General features: G+C 40.9%; 1 protein-coding gene across 1 annotated transcript; it reads left to right on the plus strand.

Annotated features, from left to right (window-relative positions):
- The first annotated feature begins 2,386 nt into the window (after positions 1-2,386).
- On the plus strand, positions 2,387-11,651 carry LOC134098110 (uncharacterized). Its single transcript, XM_062551065.1, has 2 exons — positions 2,387-2,424; positions 10,564-11,651. Exon 2 carries the CDS (start codon positions 10,582-10,584, stop codon positions 11,389-11,391), a length of 810 nt encoding a protein of 269 aa, XP_062407049.1. The 5' UTR covers positions 2,387-2,424; positions 10,564-10,581; the 3' UTR covers positions 11,392-11,651.
- Positions 11,652-21,295: the final 9,644 nt, after the last annotated feature.

Below are 21,295 nucleotides of genomic sequence, written 5' to 3' on the forward strand. Positions count from 1 at the left end.
AAACCGAATGATGACAATGTCTTGTTGAAGCCTCTTTTTTTCTAACCTTGAACTGAACTGATTTGAACAGACACAGTGGAAGCCTGTGTAGGCTACCTCAGGCTACATGGGGACATCTGCTGCAACTGCTTTTAGAGGTGCTCCAATTATAATGACAGTAACGTTGACTCTAATCCAAGCCACAGTTATTTCAACCACAGAAGAATTCACCTCAGCTTTGAGTATGTGAGATGGAAGTCTATTTTAAATGTGTTTCATGTTTCAAGTCATTGACCCTTGTAAGGTGTTCGGTTCTGTGTGCAAAAATACACGATTTATTATTTCTTCTAACTCAAACTCATTGGCCTTGAAGAAGCCTCATTGGCCTTTCTATGAAGAACATACAAAATAGCCTATTTTCAATGACTACACAAGGTACACTCCCCCTACACATAACTATTACAGTACATACAGTATGAGGTGTTGGGGTATATCCAAGGATTCTTCATGGCAGAGACTCAATGAGATGCTGGAAACATTCTTCAGATATTTTGGTCCTTATCATCATAACAGCATCACACAGATGTTGCAGATCCATGATGTGGATCTCCTGTTCCAACACATCCCAAAGGTGCTCTACTGGATCGAGATCTGGTGATCAGGGAGGCCATTTGAATAGTGAACTCATGATCATGTGCAAGAAACCTGCTTGCCTTTGATGTGGGTAATCATGGAGGTATTATAAGAACTGGAGAAAGTGAACAAGTCCCGCCCCCATTCATTTCAATGGGAATGCTATAGTGAAAATTGCCAAAATTGAACGATTTTTTCAGGCTTCAACATGGCGTTTCAAGGGGCTTGTTTCCGGTGCCGTTTTACTTAGCCAATTAAGTGCCAGGTTACCGATTGACGTAAGGTACAGAAGGAGAGCTCGTGCCCACACTAAGCTCGTGCATGAGCTGAGAGTGGAACAGCCACCAATCAGCATGAGGAAAACGCAGGGAAAACGGCACCGGACATGATGTATTTCTGGAAAATGGCGACGAGGAAGTGCTTTGCTAATCGGCGAAGCTAACCAGTCAAATCCTGACCCCCTGGTGGGTATAGTGGAGAGAGACAGGAAGTGATGTGGGTATAGTGGAGAGAGACAGGAAGTGAGTGGGAAGGAGAGATGAGGTGGGAATGGAACCTGGACAAGATGACTTTGAAATCACAGATTGAACACTCTAAAGAGGATTCAGGTTTGAAATCACAGATTGAACACTCTAAAGAGGATTCAGGTTTGAAATCACAGATTGAACACTCTAAAGAGGATTCAGGTTTGAAATCAGAGCTTCAACACTCTTAAGAGGATTCAGGTTTGAAATCAGAGCTTCAACACTCCCCTGCTGAAAAAAACAGCCTGACCAGCTAAAGGTGGTTTGCTGGTTGACCAGCTTGTTAACCAGCTTATTTGACCACCCTGCTGAAAAAAACCATCAAAGGGTGGTCAAATAAGCTGGTTAACAAGCTGGTCAACCAGCAAACCACCTTTAGCTGGTCAGGCTGTTTTTTTCAGCAGGGCACCCTTTGTTGGTTAACCAGCTAGACCAGCAAAACTCTCGCGAAAACACACCTTCAGCTGGTTTACCCAGCTTATGATGGTAATTCAGCTGGTTTTGATTGTTGTACCACCTTAAGCTGGTCATTTTAGTTGGTGTTGCTGGTCTACATTGCTGTTTTTGTACTGGCCACGCCAGCTTATGTTGGTTATTCTAGAAAACCAGCTTGGCCATCTTTGTCAAGCTTGACAGGCTGGTCACCAGCATGACCATCTTAAACCAGTTGTATCCCAAACGACAGGCTGGTCACACCAGCACGACCAGCTTCCTCAGATGGTCACGCCAGCATGTCTAGCTGGTGGCCTAACCAGCTACACCAGCAAAGACCAGCAATAATAACTGTGTATTGGGCAAAGACCAGCAAAGACCAGCTAAAACCAGCTAAAACCAGCTACCAGCCTAAGCTGGTTTCTTGCTGTTTTTTTTCAGCAGGGTCTTAAGAGGATTTCAGATGCAGTGCATGGAGGCTAATTGTAATCATATGCTCAAGTAGGAGGTTGTTTAGAAGTAGTATTTTATTGTCAATTGCAAAAAACGGTAATATCAGCAAACCATTTCAAAACTGCTAAAAGGTCAAGGTCAATGTATGACCGCTCATGTCCCATTTAGGGGTGGATAACTCATGAAAGTGACTCTTTTTCCCCAGGTCCCAAGCAGGTACCGAAACAGACTTTAGATTTAAGCAGAGCAGCATTTATTTATCAGATTATTTGTCATTACAAGAAGTAAACATTAGCTTCAGAGTAAACAAGGCATACACAGCAAACATTGGCATGAGTGGAACCTGAGCAAAGAGATGAACACACCAAAACTTCTCGTTAAAAACACACAGGAGAAAAATCAGGTAAGTAAAGTGTTGCTGTGGTCTCTTCTCTTCACAAGGCAATAGTGATGTGAGGAGTAGTGAGGTCAAGCACAAGAGTCATATAGTGTTGAGCATCTCCATGTACTATCCAAATGAGTTGCGCAATGCGAATAGAGAGAATTTGATTGTGGTTGGACGAGAAGTGTAAACATATACCATTCCGACACCCTATTGGTTTGTACGCGATCCATCAGAGCAGCCAACTCGTCCCTGGACAACATCCCTCATCCCTGGAAGAACTTTTCGAAATGGTTGGGTGGAAAATCAACTAATTGCGGATGAACTGCTGCAAGTTCTGCACTCAAATAGCCTACCACAGGCTTTCAAAAACTCGCTGTCTAATTTGAAAAAGCATATTGAGATAAGCCGAGAGTTTGTTATTAGTTGATTATTGGCACATTGTAGCCACCTATTAACGTAGCCTACTAGCCGAATGGTATATTTTGAATGTTTGCTATATACTAGATACAGTACCCTCCAGAATTATTGGCACCCTTGGTAAAAGTTGACTAAAAATAGGTATAAAAAATAATCTTTAGGTGATTTATTGTACTCCCACAATGAAAACAATGAGGAAAAATATACCCTGCAAGGCAAGCAAATTTATTCTGAGAAAAAGGAAAATCTCATAAAGAAATACATATTTTTAACAAAAACAGCTTGCTCACAATTATTGGCACCCCTGAAACATATTATGTACAACATTTAACAGGAGCATTTTCCTATGTAAATGCAACGTTTTAAAGTAAATCAGAGTGTCTGTGAACTTTCAGAAGTAGTTCATGACGTTCTTTTTCACTATGGTATGAAAATGAAGTCACTCAGAGGCTAAATCCTCTAGTCATTTTTCAACATTGGAGAGACAAGAGAATACAATAAATTGAAAAAAAAAGAAATTGTGTTGACATTTGTAAGTAAGAGAATGTCTCTTCTGATGACTAAAAGGTTCTAATCATCTGGAAATGTGGCAAACATGCTTGGACAAAGATCCATTGCTATTTTGCTCCCACGCACAGTATGGAGGATGGTATGATAGGCAAAAAAAATCCATAAGAACCACTGTTGAGAGTTACAGACAAAGCTATCATCTTGGGGTCACCAAGTCCCCCCAAAAAAATCTTCCAAAGTGAATCACATAATCACTGCTAATAGATTATTTAGACAGCATGTCAGGTTAAAGCCAGTAGAGTCATTTAATGAACAATGTAAATGGCAGGAGTTACTGAATGGTACCATGACATGTCTGGGAGTGTGGTCTATTGTCAGCTGAAAGTAAAATTATGCTCTTTTGCTAAAAACACTTAAGGTGTCTTTGGCGTACATAGAAGAATGACTATACTAAAAAGAACCCCATGCCTAATCAGAATTATGGTGGAGGGGCTGTGCTATTGTGGGGCTGTTTTAATTCCCAAAGGCCTTGACCTAATTAAGGTGCATGGCATCATGAACACCAAGAAAAACCTGAATATTTTCAAAGGAAATCAAACAATCTCTGCCAAGGCCCTAAAAGTTGGTCATGATTGGATCATTCATCAGGTCAATGAACCAAAACAAATGCACAGATCAAATATGGTTTACTGAACACAAAATCAAGCTTCAGACATTGCCATAGCAGTCCCCTGATCTAAACTCCATAGTAAAACAGTGGGATGAGTCAACGAGAAGAATGCACAAGTGTGGACCTAGCAATCTGGACGATCTGGGGAGGTTTTGTAAAGATGAATGGTCTTAAATCCCTTACTTTGTATTCTCAATCTTTATGGGGTGTCAGAGAAGAATATTACATGCTGTTTTATTGACAAAGGGAGGTTTAAGAAGGTATTACAAGTAGGGGTGCCAATAATTGTGAGTGACGTGTTTTTATTAAAAACATTTATTTCTTTATGAGATTTTCCTTTTTCTCAGAATAAATTTGCTTCCCTTGCAGGATGTATTTTTCCTTGTTTTCATTGTGGGAGTACAATAAATCACCTAAAGATAATTTTTTAGACCTATTTTTAGTCAACTTTTACCAAGGGTGCCAATCTTTCTGGAGGGTACTGTAGATACTGTAGCCTACATGCTATGATTCAATGTTGCCAGAATGTTTGGGGGCACAGTGTGTGATTTGCAATGGCTTGCTAGGCCTACAGTAGGCTATGCCATGGTTTGCTTGCTAGCAGTAGGCTATGGTTTAACATTGCAAGTTTGTTTGGGGGGCACTGTGTGAGATTTTAAATTCAACTTTAGCCAAATGGTATCTGAGCTTACTGCTATATGGGATATTTGTAAGTTAATTGTGTAAAGATATTCTAGTTGTCAAAGCAACTACACAGACCAGTGAAACTGCTCCTCGACCCTCACATGTACACCTTCATTCATGAACTTCAAGCATGACATTTAATACAGCGGAGGTCCTAGATAGTCTGATCTTGTGGTTTTAGAGAAATAACACTCTTAATCTGTGCCTGTGCATTCATTTTTCTCCACAGGGGAAACACCCAATTCGTCCTCAAATGGAAGTCATCCACTGAAGGTTCTTTGGCCCCACCTTCCAAACAAACCAAGTATTTTTTATTTTTTGATTAAACACCTGGATTAATCATACATTTTGACGGCACTAATGTATACTGTATAGACAAGACAACCATACAAGGGTAACTGCCACTAAGCCTGCCCTGGGCACACCAATTTGTCCAGTTGTCGTGTCCAGTTTTGTTATCTTACAGTACATCTGTTGCCCTCACAAATCCCTGCAGCTAAGCTTGGATGTACACTTCCGCTGTATGACACACATATAATGCTCAGTAGTACACATAGCCTATGGTTCTTTAATGTAGCCTGTAGTGTATCTGTATACTAGAATGCGTTCATGTTGAATGGGCATATACAGTGAGGAGAACATGTATTTGATACCATGCTAAAGTTGACTAAAAAGAGGAATATAAAATCATCATTTGACAATTGATCTTAATGTCTTAATTCAAAAATTGAGTAAAAATAAAACCGCTAACTACCCCAATTTTCTTTGTGAATGAAGAATGTTTCGTAAATAAATAAATGTTCTTCCTAAATGCTAGGGGGAAGGAAGTATTTGACCCCCAATGTAACCCTATGGGAATTTAACACATAGGGTTAACATTGGGGCAGGCAGATTTTTATTTTTTAAGGCCAGCTATTTCATGGATTCAGGTTATTATGCATCCTGATAAAGTTCCCTTGGCCGTTGGAATTAAAATAGCCCCACGTCATTACATACCTTTCACCATAGCGAGAGATTGGCATGGTGCTTTTTGCAGTAGGCCTATTAGCCTGTTTGATGCTCATTGAGCTCAATGCAAATCAAACAGGCTAATAGGCCTACTGGAAAAAGCACCATGCCAATCTCTAGCTATGGTCAAGGGTATGTGATGATGTGGGGCTATTTTAATTCCAAAGGCCAAGGGAAATTTATCGGGATGCATAATATCCTAGATCCATGAAATAGCTGGTCTTTAAAAATAAAAATCTGCCTGCCCCTATGTTAACCCTATGTGTTAAATTCCCATAGGGTTACATAGGGGGTCAAATACTTCCTTCCCCTAGCATTTAAGGAAAACATTTATCTATTTACGATACATTCTTCAATCACAAAGAAAATTGGTGTCCTTGGCGGTTTGATTTTTACTCATTTTTTAAATTAAGGCATTAAGATCAATTGTCAAATGATGATTTTATATTCCTGTTTTAGCATGGTATCAAATACATGTGCTCCTCACTGTATGCGGCTGAAACAGGTAGCTATAGTGCATCCCAAATGTTTCCACATTAACATTTAAATATATCATTACAGTCATTATGGCCTTTAGAAAATGTTTTGGGGAAAGTGGGGTAGGGGACTATAGGCCCCTGTGGCGCAGCCTAAACTTTTGTCCTTAATGGCATTTTTCCCCTTACATTACTTTTACTTTTAGCCTATACTTTAAGTAGTTTTGAGACCAGTACTTTTATACTTCTACTTAAGTAGGCCTACAAAGCTTGAGTTCATACTTCCACTTCTACAAAAGTATTTTTAAAACCTAGTATCTTTACTTCTACTTGAGTAATGAATGTGAATACTTTTGACACCTCTGATTACCTGGTATTGCTTCACGTGAAATTGAACGGTGCTAAATTTCGGTAGGCTACTTTCATGTGCATCAGGAGCGACGTCATATCTGAGGCTAACGTTATGTGGGTCTCAAAAACGAAAGTGAATAGGCTAAATTAAGTTATTAATTAATATGCACCATTTAAGCCTGCATATATTGCACCAAGAGCAAGCATAAATGAATCAAAATAGTAGGCCTATCCCTGGTAAGAACTTAAAATAAAACTGAGAGTTGACGGAGTGCAATGAAATGCACCCATCTTCTGAATCGCTAGTGAGCTGGATCCATTCAAAACGGTAAAACAGGACTTTAAATAGTTCAAAGCATATGTGACAGACAAATGTTTGAATGCTATTGAAATGTATCATGGCTAGATGATAATGATGTCTTAACAGCATTAATAATATCTAGGCTATTTGCCAAATACTCGCTGTATTTGTCGTGACAACAGTTGCCACTTATTGACCGTAGCCTAGCCTTTGCTTTTGCTGCGCTGCTCCAAGCAGTCAGCAGCAAAGATTCTAGAACAGAGCTCTGTTCTGGAATCTTTGGTCAGCAGATAAGAGATGGTCATCAGAAGCAAAGATTTTGCTCTGTTCTAGAATCTTTGATCAGAAGGCTGACGAAGCACGAAGTAACCGATCTGTGGAGCTGTAGACCTACAATCTGTAGCCTACGAGGCTAGGCAATACCCCAAACATAAATCAATGGTTGGCTAACATAATCAGCTGTCGTTTGTGGCCCTTCCCTCAGTTATCAATAGACTGTAACACAGACTGAAAACAGAGTAATATCAATGAATTGAAAATATAATGTAAACTAATTAGCATAAATCACCACTTAAAAAGGAGAGGAGGTATGCCTACAGTAGACTCTGACTTTCACAGTAGACCTTTCACATGTGGTGCTTTTCCAGATCGATGTCAAACTTTAATAAACTTTTAATTAAAAATGGAACTTGTGCATTGTCCCTATAAGGTCTCATGTTTTAACTTGCAGCACCATTTCAACAATCTAAGCCTGCGGCGAACCACAGCCGTGGCGATATTGGCCAACAACACCACTCCCACTCGTGCGATAATGCTTTAAATTCACGATGGCATGGAATGTTTTATTAGTCAAAGGATAACCGAACGACCAAACTCGCCAGCCTACTACTCACGTTAGAAAGTTACTGATAAAGGAAGTAGGCTAATTTAATCAACAGAACTGGTGAGGAGTGGATAATAATCTACCCAGATAGCAAAATATTTGGCCCGGATCCGCCAGGGATTCCCAAACTGTGGAACGCATACCACCTACCTGCTTCTAGGAGATAGCCATGCGAGATGAAAAGGGCTATGGCGGAGAGGTGTTAAAAAATGAACTTTTAAAATAGTTTGTAATTAATTAATGAATAAATGAATAACTTCTAAACCATTTGTAAACTCTATAGGCTATGTTTTCATTAAAAAGGGGCGGCTTAATAAACATGATGCCTGGCATACCATGTTAAATTGCACAAAACAAAGATGGAAGGATTGCTTTTTTCATGAACATGGCCTAAAATAGCTAAATCATCATAAGCAATGGACTAATTATTTGTTCTGCTTGGGTTTGATGGAGTCTGTTTAAAAAACTTTCACTATCCATTGTTTTTGTTCATACTTAAGAAATGAGAGGGGTTTGTATTGTGTTAAAAACATTCTCAATGTATAAATTTGATTTTGTGCAACTTGTAGTTGATACAAACAAGGCGTTACAGATTCAGTAATGGTACCGAAAAAAATACCGTTGAATACCGACACCGAACCTCAAGCACCGGCACCGGTACTGATATCGGTTCAAATGTGATAGGTACCCAACCCTATCATTACAGTATAGCAATGAAAAGTAGATTTTAAAAATGATTCTCTCCACAGAAGTTACATTACTAAATAGCTCAAAATTACAAACAATGTATTCACCAATGTTCTGCCATGTTCTGCTGCTGCTGAGGACAGGTCTCTGAAGTGAGCAGCTGATAAAGTAGCAGTGTCACACCAGTTTTGCTGATGCAGCTCTGCTCACGTATCAGTATAAAAGCGCATGCCGTTTCTAAGTAAGTTACGTCTGACCAGAACTGAACATCCACAACACTTCAAGGTGAATCTACAGAGAATCCTCAAGTGGACTTTTGGTAGGCAAAGTTTTGTTAAGTGGCGTTTAGAGCTTTTTGGATGACAGTCTGACAAAAAAAAAACCAACAAAAAAAAAACAGATTAACAATAGAAACAATAGAAAGAAAGAATAGATGTCAATTGCTGATGTAAACAACATGTCAACATGTAAATTACTTTAAGTTTTTAAAATATTTCAGTTTTACAGCCTGAAAATCACATTATCTGGGAGGCAATGTTTGGGCATTAATATCATGAAAAGTATTGTATTATTCATAGGCTGCCTAAACTTTGTAGGGTGGAAGATAAACGTACTTGTTTTGTATGCATTTGGTATCTATCATTCCATTTTTACATACTGTATTTATTATGTTGTACCAATATTTGAGCTGTTCACATATGATGGGCTTCAAGGGAAGGTTGTGCTTTTCAGTCCTTTTTCAAAGGATGAAAATAGTATGTGGGGTAGGTAATAGGCGCTTGAAAATCTATGTTCAAGTAACTTAGTGTATGGGCATTTAGTGTACAAAGTGCCAATGTTGTAGGCTACCATAGGTAAATAAAGAGTAGGGTTGGGTACGACCCCTGTACTTTTACCGGTACCGACCGAATCACGTCGGTATTACCGGGTATTGCTTCACGTGAAATTGAACTGTGCTAAATTTCGGTACTTTCATGTGCATCAGGAGCGGAGTGCGCCATCTGACGTCATGTCTGAGTGTAGGCTAACGTTATGTGGGTCTCAAAAACGAAAGTGAATAGGCTAAATTAAGTTATTCATTAATATGCACCATTTAAGCCTGCATGTATTGCACCAAGAGCAAGCATAAATGAATCAAAATAGTAGGCCTATCCCTGGTAAGAACTTAAAATAAAACTGAGAGTTGACGGAGTGCAATGAAATGCATCCATCTTCTGAATCGCGAGTGAGCTGGATCCATTCAAAACGGTAAAACAGGACTTTAAATAGTTCAAAGGATATGTGACAGACAAATGTTTGAATGCTATTGAAATGTATCATGGCTAGATGATAATGATGTCTTAACAGCATTAATAATATCTAGGCTATTTGCCAAATACTCACTGTATTTGTCGTGACAACAGTTGCCACTTATTGACCGTAGCCTTTGCTTTTGCTGCGCTGCTCCAAGCAGTCAGCAGCAAAGATTCTAGAACAGAGCTCTGTTCTGGAATCTTTGGTCAGCAGATAAGAGATGGTCATCAGAAGCAAAGATTTTGCTCTGTTCTAGAGTCTTTGATCAGAAGGCTGACGAAGCACGAAGTAACCGATCTGTGGAGCTGTAGACCTACAATCTGTACGAGGCTAGGCAATAGGCCTACCCCAAACATAAATCAATGATTGGCTAACATAATCAGCTGTCGTTTGTGGCCCTTCCCTCAGTTATCAATAGACTGTAACACAGACTGAAAACAGAGTAATATCAATGAATTGAAAATATAATGTAAACTAATTAGCATAAATCACCACTTAAAAAGGAGAGGAGGTACAGTAGACTCTGACTTTCACAGTAGACCTTTCACATGTGGTGCTTTTCCAGATGTCAAACAATTATTAAACTTTTAAAAATGGAACTTGTGCATTGTCCCTAAATGAAGATGAAACAAATGTCAAATAGTGAACTGCAAGGATAGAGTGATTTGAAATGGTTTCAAAATGTTTCAAATAAACTATTCTCACACTCTCTCCCAAATGACTGAAATCATTTTTTTTTTAAAATCAAAATAGACCCATGTTGCCTGCAAAACTAATAGTACGACGACTTGGTGAATTTTTTTTTACAAGTGCCACCCCATAAAAATGACGCATGTAAGGCTGTGAAAGAGCTTACTATTTATTTTGTGTGTTTCAGAAACCACCCAGTGGAAGGATGTTGGCCCCCAAGGATGAGGCAGACGCTCTTGCGACAGTGGATGTGGATACGTATATCAACCAGGCCAACCATTGGTCTACTACCAAACCACAGAAGAGAGGCAGGTGCTTTAGTGCCAAATCACAGGAGGGTGGCACATGTTATGCCAACGCAACAGCAGCCGTCCTGCACCTGGCCATGACACGCATTACGGGACGTGTTGGTGGATATCCAGATTTTTTTGAGATCCGTGAGAAACTGGTCGCTAAGTATGGCAAGGATGGTGCCAGCACACTGAGTGTGGTAAAAGAGGTGTGTCCTCAGTACCGTCTCCAGTGCGAGCAGGTAGATGAGGAAGGTGCAAAGGCAGCTGTTGCTGCCATGCGACCAGTAATTGCTACTTTCCATCTTACAGATCAAGAGTGGGATTTGTTCTCAGAATTCTATAAGGACAACCCAGAAGGCATACTGACCAGGTCAGTGATTGATATCAGAGAGCGTCCACCTGGTGCTGAGCTTAGTGGCCATGCTGTCGTCATGTCCAGGTGCAGCAGTGAGCGCCTACGGCTGATGAACTCCTGGGGCAGAGGCTGGGGTGACCAGGGCTTCTTTAGGATTCAGAATGCTGACGTCCTCGGTCTTAAGTTTGTTGATGTGTTCTGGACTTTGGATGACCTGAGACAAGAGGAGAAAGATGCATATACCAAGTATGGTTCAGCGGCGTGCCCCAAAATTTGTGTGACTGAATGCATCGCGCTTCGCGCTCCACGCGTCACGCGTCACGCTCCCTTTGAGACGAAGTTCTGCACGTTCTCTCCACAAAAATAAATGATGCTAGTCAACTGTCCTGTATCTCCTATTTGTGCAGCTTATGCATCTCCTACTCATGTGTATTTAAATGGAATAATTCATTTGGAATGTAATATACTAAAGAATTCTGATTTTTTCTAATTGTATTTGATGTCAGGATATGATTTGGTGTAACTTTACTTAGTGTGATTACACTGTAGGCCCTAGGTGACATGTTGTTTAATAAGGTGCATGTCACTTTAACACATTTTAGTTTTTTGTTAAGAATGTGATTGAATGATGCACGGCATGAGATGTTTGGAGTTTCACGGTTTTCCAGGCCGTGTTGATCATGTCAATTGTATGAGTATGAACTGTGCTGTTTGTTACAATAAACATTCAAGAACATTAGCTGGAAGACAAGACTTTTTTATAAGAACACGCGTCAGCCATAGGACATAGGACTTATCATAGGACTAGATAAGTTTTGTTTATTGGAACCGGACTTACAGTGACTTTCTCTTCAGCATTGTAGTAACGTAGCTAACCGTTAAAACGAGGCAGATATGACATTGCAACAATGTTTACCAATGTAACGTTGCAAAGATTAGGCCTATGCAGACTGTTATGATTGACTGACACACGCTCTCACACATTAGCCTGTCGAAATCATACGCCGGCTTTAGTTACAATTGAAGACGCTAGCTCCACTTTGCAGGCTACTTTGTAATGACTTTCTGTTTCCAGCGTCTCTTATTTTGTTAATCAATGTTGTTAAAAGAAAGAAAGATGCTTTAGGGCGCCCCTCAACCAATTTGGCGCCCTAGGCGGTCGCCTTGGTGGCCTGTAGGAAGAACCGGTGTTGTGTGCCTTCTGGTTTTCCTTGCGCGTGCATGCGCCATGCTCATATACCACAGTGTCTGCAGACATTTACAAACAAGTGGTTTTAGGCGGTTTGAAGTCGCTTTTCATATAGCCCTACGCTGAGTGCTAAATTACAGCCACTCGGTTGGTCAAAAGTCATGTAAAAAAAAATATATACAGTAAACTTAGCATTAAATTGGATTCGATCCCGCAAAATTATTCCACTTGAGACTCTCTTGCATGTCTCCTTGCTTACTGAGCCAACTTTAACTTGAAAATTGTGTTACAATTAAGGCAACACCCACGCGACACCCAGGCAACATGCTGTCCCAAACTAGTCTATCTGGATCAAGTGGTTGCCCTTGGTCGAAAACAACTGGTTACCTTGCTACGGTCGTCAGTGCAGTTTAAGTAGACTAGCCTACTCTTCTATGTGGTTGATAAACTTGAATAAAAGATGTATTGGGTGATGACGTTATTGTAGCCTGGTCCTATTCTGAGAATCTAAATGATACAAGAACAAACTATTCACATTTTAGTGCACCAGCCCGCGATATCTCAAGGGTTGAATGAAACGAGTTTGCCAAAATGCTCTTAATTTTCAAATGTCTGTGTCAGGGAGCATTTTATTTGAAAACCAAATAGGCCTATAGTCGCTCGGACAAGGAGTTATAAGGGCAATGTAACCACCTAATGCAAGACGAAATGTTGCCACAGTGTTGCTTACGTGGTTAATTGACAGGTGATTTACCATGAGATTGTATAAAAGTAGAGATAACGCACTGAAGAATCCTGTTGATCTGATGTGAAGTAGGCCTATATGGATTTATTGCAGGTTCGAATTCTGTTTAATGTTATACAAATTGCAAAAATATAGCATGTATTTTACATGTCTTTCGTCCGAGTGTTTATAGTGTGTAGTGATCATGGCACAGATATAAAATGCGGCCTGAAACCCGTCTAAAACAAATTGTTTGTGAATTTTCGACTGCTGCAGCTGCGTGATCAACGCGAGCACGCGCAAAGAAACCAGTTGGTGGGAATAATCAGAAGGCACACAACACCGGCCCTGCTTCAAACGCTTCCTTTGAAGACCGCCACTCAGTTCTGCACGCTCTCTCCACAAAAATAAATGATGCTAGTCAACTGTCCTGTATCTCCTATTTGTGCAGCTTATATGCATCTCCTACTGTGTATTTAAATGAGTGTGCGCCGTAAAAGTCTACTGGGGCTACATGCCAAGTTTCATGTGCCCAGTGTTATGGTGTCCTGGTGTCCTGGAAATCATTGGCGAAAAATTCAGGAAGTAGAGGACGGGAAAAAGAAGGGGAAAAAACTTAATCGTTCGACCGGACCTATATTATATAACTACACATAACTGTGTTGGGGTCTACTAGACCCGAGTGTAATATTTAGGTGCTACAGTATGTACCTTCACTGTGTTCTTATCCTAACTGGGCCTGCTGCGTGTGTGTGTGTGTGTGTGTGTGTGTGTGTGTGTGTGTGTGTGTGTGTAGTGTAATTGTTCTGTGTTGTATAGTAACAACGTAATAATACTTCACTACCATACTTAAGTATATTTTGGGAGACTTTACTTGAGTTTTATAAATTCAGATTACTTTCACTTTTACTTCACTATATTTCCAAATTTAATCCCATACTTTTACTCCAATACATTTTCAATGCGCCATATAGTTACTCGTTACAAAAAAAAGAAACACCCTACCGGTAACTTCAATGAAGTCAGGAATGACTTGTCTAGGCATGTTTGCACTTGCGCATGACGGTACTCCACCTGTCAGCTTCACGTGAACAGCTCAGTAGAAGGCAGAATAGAAAGCTTCTCAATGGAAGAAGACGAGATGGAAACAGCAGCTACGTTGGCTACAAATGAAGGGGACCCTGATGATGAGCACCCCTGGCTCTCTACACACACACACACACACATACACACACACACACACACACACACACACACACACACACACACACACACACACACACACACACACACACACACACACACACACACCCCTGGCCATATTTCAACACAATGTTCTCTTACGTTGATGTGAAAGATTTATCCTATCGAATGAAGTGCCTCTATTGCCTCCCAAAACATTTTGAAATTCTATCTTACAAAAACTCCCCCTCCAATTTAAAGAAGCACATTGAGGAACTGTCAGGCTTCTGACTACTTGTCTTTTTCCAGGTTTAAAAATGCTGGATAAACTTTAAAATCTAAACAAATCAGACTGTCTTTGATTATTATTAACATTTACTTGTACTTTTACTTTCATTACTTGAGTACATTTAATTGAACATTACTTGTCATACTTAAGTGCAAGAAATTTCAGATACTTTAAGACTGAAACTCAAGTAACATTTCAGTCGGTGACTTGAACTTTTACCAAAGTCATTTTTTGGTAGGGTGCCCATACTTGTACTTGAGTTTGTTTGCATACAACACTCTTCTGCACCTGCTATTCCCACATAAAGTAGCAAAATTGTTACATTTCAATCACTTTCACCTGTTCTAATTAAGTTCTAAGAAATAAGCACCGATGATCAAAACTCTTGTTTCTATTTTACACCTTTTTTTATAATGAAATGTCCTAATTTTCTCACAATGTATTTACTTAACAGACTTTAGCTCAATTACCAATAGACATTGATATGGTTCATACATACATTGTTATGGCTGTATTGATTGAAAAGCCAAACAATGTGGTGGGTTCACCAGACCCGGGAACATCTGCTGTGTAACAAAAATATGAACACCTTTAATAATGTGTCCCAGTCATAGCTGAAAAGGGAATATGCTCAGCTTGTGCTGTCAGAGCACATCATGCTCTGCAAGCAGAGTTCATCAGAGGAGGTTTCTCTTCTGTATTGTCAACATAAAGGCAAACATTACAGTGATAAAAGTTTTTCCATGTCACACTGTCTCTAATATATTAGATGAGCCATGAGCTGTTTTCAATAATCTGAACATTTGACCTTAAAATGCGTGGGTCTCTCAACGCTATGTGGATTTCACTGATGGCACTAACTGGTGCGATAGATGCATGTGCGACTACTGTATATTCGGGAAAAAGACATCTTGGCTTGCCAAGGAAAAAACTATTTATCATATTCAGATACATCATAATACTGCATTCTCTACATTACCAGTGTTGCTGTTACAAAACATGCGATGATTGTCCTTATTTCATTGTCCTTTTGTAGAATTCCTGGCAGGGTACCCTAATTGCCTCCATACACAGGCATTGCTTGTTGGAGGCGAAATTAAAAATGGGGATGTACAGTAGATGTTGATGATAATTGGTTTGTGCTTGGATATACTGTACTTTCAGTAATATAGTTGTACACTTACTAATCTTCTCACTCATAGACTCCGATGTGCAGGCAGTGGATGTAAGTTTACTTCACTCAATTCTAACCACTTCATATTCACTTGCGAGGAGAAAAGGTGGTGAAAATATATTTATTATTGGCCATACTTATTCCTGCTCTTGTCTTGGGGTTATTTCAGTAACTCTTAGCCATTGTCAACAGAATAATCATTTTAAGGGGGAAGCGGACACATACAGTTGTTCCTCATGCACTCTTATAATGACGGAAAAGGTAACTTTGCGTTTTTCTTTCTTTCAGGACTCCCTAGATGTACCATGATTCAGATCCCTTTGAGGATCGCAAATGTATCTTCAATCGTAGACATGGGTGCACTGTGGTGACAGGAAAAGAGAACACAATGTGTTGTGGTCTTTGCACTTGTCTCTACAGTTGCAACCACGTGGAAGATTTAAAAGACAAGCAACACCAGCTGGCAGAGATAGCAGATTCTAGAGAGCGTATCCTCTGCTACTCTCTACAGAGAGGAAAATATTCCTTTTGATATCCGAGACCAGACACTACTGTTTGTGCACATAGTCAATTTCCTTTGCCTAATGCCTACAGGCGAATGGTTGATTTTCATGTTTAAAACTCCTGTTCCTGAGTAATGTGGATTCACTACAGCTTCTTCTCAAGCTGTCCTGCCCAGCCGTTCACCAGTGTCACAGGCGCTACATGTCTTCCCCGAGCCAAGAGAAGTGTGTGTGTGTGTGTGGAACTAGCAGTGATGAGCCAAGGGAGGTGTGTGTGTGTGGGGGGGCTACCAGCAGTGATGAGCCGAGGTGTGGGAGGGGAGGGGGGGGGGGGCTACCAGCAGTGATGAGTCTGCCAGCTGGAGGAGAACGGCTCTAACTCAGCAGTGTGCAGCACACTGATCACATCACACACACACACACACACACACACACACTGATCACACACACACACACTGATCACACACACACACACACACACACACACTGATCACACACACACACACACACACACACACACACACACACACACACACACACACACACACACACACACACACACACACACACACACACACACACACACACACACAAACACACACACACACAAACACACACACACACACACACACACACACACACACACACACACACACACACTATATTGCCGAAAGTATTGGGTCACCTGCCTTGACCCACTCAGTTACATCCTATTCTTAATCCATTGGGCTTAATATGACGTTGGTCCACCCTTTGCAGCTACAGTGGGTATAGTAAGTATTCACACCCATGCTAAAGTTGACTAAAAAGAGGAATATAAAATCATCTTTTGAGAATTGATTGTAATGCCTTAATTCAAAAAATGAGTAAAAATCAAACTGTTTGATTTGCATTGAGCTCAATGAGCATCAAACAGGCTAATAGGCTAACTGGAAAAAGCACCATGCCAATCTCTAGCTATGGTGAAGGGTATGTGATGATGTGGGGTTATTTTAATTTCAAAGGCCAAGGGAACTTTATCAGGATGCATAATATCCTGGATCCATGAAATAGCTGGCCTTTAAAAATAAAAACATATAAAAAATCCTCCTGCTCCTATGGGAATTTAACATAGGGGTCAATTACTTATGCAACCTGTATTTAAGGAAGAACATTTATCTATTTACGATACATTCTTCAGTCACAAAGAAAATTAGTGTCCTTGGCGGTTTGATTTTTAATAATTTTTTGAATTAAGGCATTACAATCAATTCTCAAAAGATGATTTTATATTCCTCTTTTTAGTCAACTTTAGCATGGGTGTGAATACTTACTATACCCACTGTATAACAGCTACAGCTCTTCTGGGAAGGCTTTCCATAAGGTTAAGGAGTGTATTTATGTACTTTTTTTGACCAGAAGCGCATTTGTGAGGTCACTGATGTCGGACGAGGAGACTGGCTCTCAGTCTCTGCTTCATCTCAAAGGTGTTCTATTGGGTTGAGGTCAGGACAGGAGGCAGGCCAGTCAAGTTCATCCACATCAAACTCATGTTGTCCATGTCTTTACAGACTTTGCTTTGTGCACTGTCATGTTGGAACAGGTGCACTAATCAGCGTTTCATGTGATATCCACAAAGGAGACACGGAGATGTGCAGTCACAAACTCTCATTTTATTAGCCAAAAGTTGTAGCTTTTCCATCTCAGTTATCAAACGTGAAAAATAAACATGGGAACTCTGAGAGAGTCTACAGGTGATGATCAGAAACGTTGCCTTCCCATTGGGTGAAATACAGGCTCCTGACAGGGCTGACAGAGTGGCCTACAGCTCCCTCTGCTGGGATTAATACAACACTACACTTCAAGGCAGATGAAATGCCTTTAAAAACCTGGTTTGCATTTTGACATAGATGTACAGTTCATGCTCAATATCAATGTTTATAAGAGCTGAAGCCGATTGACCACATATTGATATTAACTGCAGATTTGTAAGCTTGTTTGCTCCCACACACATTGGATTGTGTCAGCTTGTGCCTTTTTCTTGCAGCACAATTTTGTCTTATACAGTATGTATTGTCTTGAATTTCCCCTTGGGGATCAATAAAGTATCTATTTATCTATCTATCTATCTATCTGTCTTAAAAGTATACACTCACCACTTTCTTTGTCTTAATTCTTCATGGCAGAGACTCAATGAGATGCTGGAAACTTTCTTCAGATATTTTGGTCCTTATCAACATAACAGCATCACACAGATGTTGCACATCCATGATGTGGATCTCCTGTTCCACCACATCCCAAAGGTGCTCTACTGGATCGAGGTCTGGTGATCAGGGAGGCCATTTGAATAGTGAACTCATGATCATGTGCAAGAAACCCGCTTGCCTTTGATGTGGTTATAGTGGAGAGAGACAGGAAGTGAGTATAGTGGAGAGAGACAGGAAGTGATGTGGGTATAGTGGAGAGAGACAGGAAGTGATGTGGGTATAGTGGAGAGAGACAGGAAGTGAGTATAGTGGAGAGAGACAGGAAGTGATGTGGGTATAGTGGAGAGAGACAGGAAGTGAGTGGGAAGGAAAGATGAGGTGGGAATGGAACCTGGAAGAGATGACTTTGAAATCACAGATTGAACACTCTAAAGAGGAATCAGGTTTGAAATCACAGATTGAACACTCTAAAGAGGATTCAGGTTTGAAATCACAGATTGAACACTCTAATGAGGATTCAGGTTTGAAATCAGAGCTTCAACACTCTTAAGAGGATTTCAGATGCAGTGCATGGAGGCTAATTGTAATCATATGCTCAAGTAGGAGGTTGTTTAGAAGTAGTATTTCATTGTCAATTGAAAAGAAAGGTAATATCAGCAAATCATTTCAAAACTGCTAAAAGGTCAAAGACAATGTATGACCGCTCATGTCCCATTTAGGGGTGGATAAAACATGAAAGTGACTCTTTTCCCCTGGTCCCAAGCAGGTGCCGAAACAGATATTTAGATTTAAGCAGAGCAGTATTTATTTATCAGATTATTTGTCATTACAAGGGGTAAAACATTAGCTTCAGAGTGAACAAGGCATACACAGCAAACATTGGCATGAGTGGAACCTGAGCTTGTGCGATGGTCATAATAATCACAAAGAAATGACTGTTTTTGAGTAAACTACATGAGTAGTGTGTAGTGTTGCTGTAGTCTCTTCTCTTCACAAGGCAATAGTGATGTGAACAGTAGTGAGGTCAAGCACCAGTGTAATATGGTGTTGATCATCTCCATGTATTGGTGCCCCCCCCAAGGACACATGGCATTAGTGATGTGTACTACATAGTGCTGATGTGGTCCCAGGTGCCCCCCCCCCCCCCCCCCCAAGGGTAGCCCAGGGCATTAGTGATGTGTACATATAGTGATGTGGTCCCAGTGTTGTGAACTTGATCTGCATGCACGTTTCCCTCTAAGGGCAGGCACATGGGAATAGTGATGTGGTAATAACTATAAGTAACACAAAATTACCCCCCCCCCCCAACCCCAACTCCCAAGGCTAGCCACAGGGCATTAGTGATGTGTAGCCACAGGGCACTAGTGATGTGTAGCATAGTATGGTGTTGCTGTGGTCCCTTCTTTCTTCATTCTCAGGGCAATATGTGATAATTAGTGACTGAGTGATGTCAAGTACATGTTCAGCGCTAAATCACCACCACTATCTTTAACTCTGAAGGTTCGTCCACACTGCGGACATTTGACTTGCCCGAGGTGACCGGAGAAGTCCCTCACGTTTGACTCAACAGAACACAAAGGGCATCTGTACTTTGCACTCTTTAAACCCTGCAGAGAATTCATCAGCTTTGCAGCTTTCTCTGCACCATCTCGAGCATATGCATCTTTCTCCTCTTGTCTCAGGTCATCCAAAGTCCAGAACACATCAACAAACTCAAGACCGAGGACGTCAGCATTCTGCACCCTGAAGAAGCCCCCGTCGCCCCAGTCAGTGCCCCAGGAGTTCATCAGCATTAGGCACTCACTGTTGAAACTGGTCAGGACGACAGCATGGCCTCCTAGCTTAGCACCATGCGGACGCTTTGTGATATCAATCACTGACCTGCTCAGTGTGCCTTGTGGGTTGTCTTTAAAGAATCTTGAGAATGACTCCCACTCATAGGGATTACCTGGATGTCTAGGGTCTTTATCCGTAAGACAGAAAGTAGCAATTACTGGTCGCTTGGCAGCAACAGCTTTCATTGCACCAACAACATTTACCTCCCTGCACTGGAGACAGTACTGAGGACACACCTCTTTCACCACGCTCAGCGTATTGGCACCATCCAAGCCATACTTAGCGACCAGTTTGTCACGTATCTCAAAAAAATCTGGATATCCACCAACACGTCCCACAATGCGTTTTATGGCCATGTGCAAGACGGCTGCAGATGCATTGGCATAACACGTGCCACCCACCTGTCTTTTGGCACCAAACCGATCTTTAGTCTGGTTGATGTACACGTCCAGAGACACTGAAGCAAGAGCGTCTGACAGCGCATCCTGGCAACAGACTATGTTTCTTGCTAAGTCACAAACATCTTTGATTATATCAGGGTGGTTGACCTGGCAGAAGAGCTTGGTTTCATTATTTGCTATGTCAATCTTCCAGTCTCTCTTCACAAAAATGGTCCGTGGAATCAACTCAGTTTTGATAGGCGAGCTCATGCTAAACATGAACTTAGCAGGCTTTTCCCAGTCCGGGTCCACATTGCTGTAGAGTCGTAATGGATCTGATATTGACCGATCCGTAATGAAACAGCAAGCGACCGTAACACCCAGAGCAGATAAGGCTGCAAGTGGGGGGTCATTCCCATCGGCTGGCTGGCCATCAGATAGTACAAAGAGGAGTTTGTGATGCTCCCGATACTGTGGGAGGCCAAAGAATTCCGTGGCATGGTTTAAAGCTTTTATAAGCGGAGTGCCACCATATATAAATGGCTTCACCACCTCCATAAGCTCATCGACTCGCTCGTCAGTCAGTTCCCTATCTCCAACACATCCATGGAGGATGTCCTGAGCCTCATGGACCGTCATAACTGCTGCTTCACCAACACCAACCAAGGCTTCCTCCTTTACCAGTTCCATTCCCTTTAGAATCACTTCCCTGATTGAATCCGCAGTAGCATATTCAGTGACCATCTCCTTTCCTGTAATTGCTTTTGTTATGATGTCACCTAAAGCAAATGACAAGTTAAGACCCTCT

This window comes from Sardina pilchardus, chromosome 12 (genome assembly GCF_963854185.1).
Source record: "Sardina pilchardus chromosome 12, fSarPil1.1, whole genome shotgun sequence".
In the NCBI taxonomy this organism is placed as follows: domain Eukaryota; kingdom Metazoa; phylum Chordata; class Actinopteri; order Clupeiformes; family Clupeidae; genus Sardina; species Sardina pilchardus.

Bases quoted from the DNA above. Each gene is read 5' to 3' on its own strand.
- LOC134098110 (XM_062551065.1), top strand. From the start codon at position 10,582: ATGTTGGCCCCCAAGGATGAGGCAGACGCTCTTGCGACAGTGGATGTG.